Source organism: Primulina tabacum, chromosome 18 (assembly GCF_025594145.1).
Source record: "Primulina tabacum isolate GXHZ01 chromosome 18, ASM2559414v2, whole genome shotgun sequence".
Taxonomy (NCBI): domain Eukaryota; kingdom Viridiplantae; phylum Streptophyta; class Magnoliopsida; order Lamiales; family Gesneriaceae; genus Primulina; species Primulina tabacum.
Window position 1 is genome coordinate 24,584,983 of NC_134567.1, and position 4,569 is coordinate 24,589,551.

A 4,569-nucleotide genomic window follows, 5' to 3' on the forward strand; every position below is an offset into this window, starting at 1 on the left:
GTTTAAATATAAATCGAGTTAGCAACAGTACTCATAGCGCAAGGACGTATGTTCAATCTCATGTTAAATAAATAATTCAAAAATATATATATAGTTTTTCGTGACAAATATCAATCTAAAATTTTTTCATCAATCCAAATGTAAGCTAACATGAAAATCTTCTATGAAGAGGAACTTATAAAGAGCTTTTGGATGAATCACAAAAGTTTGCATGAAATATTTTTATATAGGAAGAATTTTTAAATATTTTATACAATTAATTAAATGAAAATTTAAAACTTTTAGTTCTCGAATTTTTAATTTTTAGTTGTATAGGAACGAGAGTTTACTGTTTTACTAAAAGTTATAGTTGATGGTAATGATGCAACTCAAATCATTTTAAATTGTACAGTAGCTCAAACACCTTGTTTCGATTACTCCACTCACTACCTCAATAAAATGCATGCCATATTAAAAAAATTATATAGTTGCGTGTCTGACAGGATTGATTAGGGGGATCATCGTCGAGTTACAATAGCTCAGTTCTTGAAATATTGAACACCGATGAATTAAATCGAGTTTGGTCTTCAAATCAAGCGGAAGACATTCAAAATAATCCTTTGTAGAAATCGATTAAATATTTTTTGTAAAGTATTTAAAATATATGCAAGTTGAATGAGTAAAAATATTTTGGTCAAACCATTTTATCAAATACTGGGTATGCAATATTTTGGTATTTGAAAAACACATAATATGCTTCAACAATGTACATTAAAAACAGTGGAGAGAGAAAGGGTTTCGATACTGAACTCAACTTCTCGTTCTGGTGGAAAGCCAGGAATCTCTTCTGGAAACACATCGGGAAACTCATAGACTACAGGAATATCAGAAATCCGTCGCTCATCTTGCGATAGATCAATAGCATAAACCAGAAAACCTTCATGACCAGAATCTAACAATCAATTCATCTCAATGGCAGAAACTAGAGGAATCTTGGCTTGAGAATCACAGCCATAGAAATTCCATTTAGGAGCAAAGCTAGGTCTGAAACGAACTATTCCTCGATAACAGTCAACAGTGGCACGATTTGCAGTCAAAACATCCATACCAACGATGCAATCAAAGTCATGCATAGGTAGAACTATGAGATTCAGATATAAAACATTTTCATCGTGAAACAAAACCGCATTGAACACCAAATTATCAGTGATAATCATTTTGCCCATCGGAGTAACAACAGATAGATTGGAATTCATACTAGTGATGCGAAGATCATGCGAAACAACGAATGCATGAGAAACAAAAGAATGAAATGCTCCAGTATCAAATAACACTCGTGCTATAAAACCACATAGAGTACAATAACCAGTAATTACAGTACCTGGAGCTGCCTGAGCCTCATCCTCAGTCAAGGCAAATACATGAGCAGATGACTGATTCTGTTGACCACCTTGCCCTCTGCTCTGATGCGAAGGGCGACTAGGCTGATGGGAAGTCTGGGACGCAGCTGGAATTCTATTACCTTGAGCTCCACTACCTGCCTGGGCTGATTTCCCCGTCTTACTAGGACAAACTCTAGAAAAATGACCCGGTCGACCACAATTATTACAAACCCCTTGAACTCCAACACACTGATTACTGGAATGCTTGCCCCCACAGTGATCACAATAAGGTCCACTGTAACGATATCCACCACGGTTCCCTGAACTCGAAGAACTAAAACCAGGCTTCTTAAATTGTTTTCCACGTGGACGAAGAGATGCAGAACCAGATGTACTGAATTGTTGCCTTCCCGACTGATGATGTTGGGTAGGAACTCGATTGCCACTCCTCTTAAGACTAGCTTCAGCCCTTTTTGCTATTTCCACTGCTTCAAGATAATTCAGTGGCTTACCGGTAGAAACAAAAGGGTGCAGATGATCGTTCAATCCTTCAATGAAACTTTCAACAACCGCAACCTGACTTGCAGCCACATGAGGAGCATATCTCAGCATAGCATAAAAAGTATCTGCATAATCCGCCACTGACATATCGCCTTATTTCAGGTGATGAAACTCTGAAGCCTTAGAACTGTAGAATGATGGAGGACAGTAACACTCCTTAAACTTCAACTTGAATATATCCCACGATGGAATGATCCTCTGAGCATCTAAGGTCATCAATGTAGTAGACCACCACATTTTAGCACGATCTTTCAACTGATACACAAGCTAATCTCAATCGACACTTTGGAGGATACTCAATTAAATCAAACAATTCATCAATCTCAGAAATCCATAACTCAGCTTTCTCAGCTCCCTCTGAACCACTGAATCGAGGAGGATGCATAGAATGGAAACGCGCAACTAACTCATCCATCCTAAGCTGCTCTAGATGATCAGCAGCTTGCTCAACAAAAGTATCATCAACAACACGGACACGAGGTCTACCACGTCCACGACCTCGACCACGACCTCGACCTCGAGCTAAAGGAATCTCATCAACAGGAATTTCTCCACCTCCTTCCATTCTATACGATAAAACACCAAAACAATTAGAATGAAAGTAAACAAATCATATAATCACATAAGCATGTTGTCAAGTAGCATACACAGGCGCAACAACCATTTTAGTGCCAAGACTCAAGTGTCCTAGACTCTAGTTCGAGCGTATCCCAGTTTACGCTCTGATACTAAGATGTGAGGCTCATTTACTCTAATGACAATTAATGATCAAACAATAATGGTTTGAATTAAAACTGCAGCGGAAAAAGGTTTAAAATACTTTAAAACGGACCTCAGGGCCTAGAAAAATTTCGGCATGACCTCCCCGTAAATAGGACATCCCGAAAAACTCAAGCAGCAATTTATATCAAAATATACAACAACCTATAGCCGCACTGGCCAGGACTAAACAGAAATTAAAACTTACCAAATACTCACCAGATCATAAATATCACAGAGTCGACTCAGAACATCACAAAGCAATCAATACTACTACAGATACATGGGGCATCTCCCCGGCAAATAAAGTACAATACAAGTCTGAAACAAACTCAAGACATACATATAGACTATCTGGGAGACTCCACTGAACAGAACCAAGCAATCCAACCTCAATCCGAGCTCCACTGGCGGAACCTCGGCCTGATACTGCAAAACGACTCGGGAGATCTACCATGGTGCCCAATAGCAACCACAGCAGCCCCCCAGTAAACAACTGAGGTTAGGATTCTGGTATGAAACAGTTCAACAATAACAACAATAACATAAATCATGCATAATCATATAATGAAATGTAATATGCAATGCATGAAAGGCTCAACGAATAATCGGGATAACAGGAGCCAACAAACGGTACGATAACAACTGGAATAATGCTCGAGCAACAACACAGGGGAGCTACATCGTCATGCAGCTAAACCGCCCTGCAAAGTATGCGAGGTATGCCAAGATGTGCTGAATAACACCTCTGACTCGGCCTCCATACAGCTGATACGATATAACAGGATGGCACAACAAAACGAACTAGATGACACAATCCCAGCACTCACCTCAAAAGGCTGCACTAACCACGGAATTGTTCAATCACATCTACGGTCTCATGTGTATAGGCCTATCAGCCACACAATGATCCTGAGATAAACAACAGTGCCAGATAACAACGGATATCAACAATGGGCTAACAAGAACGATAGGGCTTAACATGAATGTCATAACAGTATGCCCGATGCTAAATGCCAATAATATGCCACAATAATAAACATAAATCTCAACGAAGGCATTTAACAATTTCCAACAGCCAACAAGTCATACACCCGATCAATGTAACACAGAATGACAATTAAACATAATTTATGTTTTACCGTCGTATGTTACCGAGCTGTAACATACCTATACCAACTTGACAATCCAATAACAACTTCACTTCAAGACCCTTGGCCTAAACAAAGCAACAAAAAACCGATCATGAACTACATTCCATACCAATGTCCAATTTGGCACAAAAGAGTATAAAATTCGTATCTCGCTCAATATTAACTCAAATCAATATCCGCCAATTGGAAATGAAAGAAAACTTGAATATCTAACTTTTTTTAGAAGAAACCATCTTTCAAATCTCAGTAGATTAATCCCAAAATTTTCAAGAACACACTACCACTCAACAGATTTTCGGACAGAATTCTCCTACTGAGCAATTTTTGGAAAAATGAGCATAACTTGCTCAATTCTTAATGGAATTTAACGAATCTTATATCATTACAAAGATAACACATACCTCTACAACTTTCTTTTGAATCACAAGTCCAGAATCTGAGCGCTTAATTGACAAAAACTCGAATTACAGTAGTTGTCCTGCACAGCACCATTTCAGAATTCGATTTGACACATTTTGGTTGAAAAATCATATCAATTCCGTTTCTTATCCAAATTTGATGATTCTAGCGGCTATAGAAAGCTAACAAACAGAGCTAAAAGTTTTTTTTAAGTCATTTCTACAAATTCAAATTGTAAAAATCGCAGCAACACCAAAACTCTCACCCCAAAACCGGAAGAATTCGCGCAGAAACTAGAGCACCGGAAGAGCAGCTTTGATCTACCCAAATCTTTG

General features: G+C 38.3%; 1 protein-coding gene across 1 annotated transcript; it reads right to left on the reverse strand.

Moving 5' to 3' along the window:
• Positions 1–938: 938 nt before the first annotated feature.
• Positions 939–4,028, reverse strand: LOC142532407 (uncharacterized). Its single transcript, XM_075638715.1, has 2 exons — positions 3,852–4,028; positions 939–2,488 (listed from the first exon to the last, which is right to left on the reverse strand). Exon 2 carries the CDS (start codon positions 2,007–2,009, stop codon positions 939–941), a length of 1,071 nt encoding a protein of 356 aa, XP_075494830.1. The 5' UTR covers positions 2,010–2,488; positions 3,852–4,028.
• Positions 4,029–4,569: the final 541 nt, after the last annotated feature.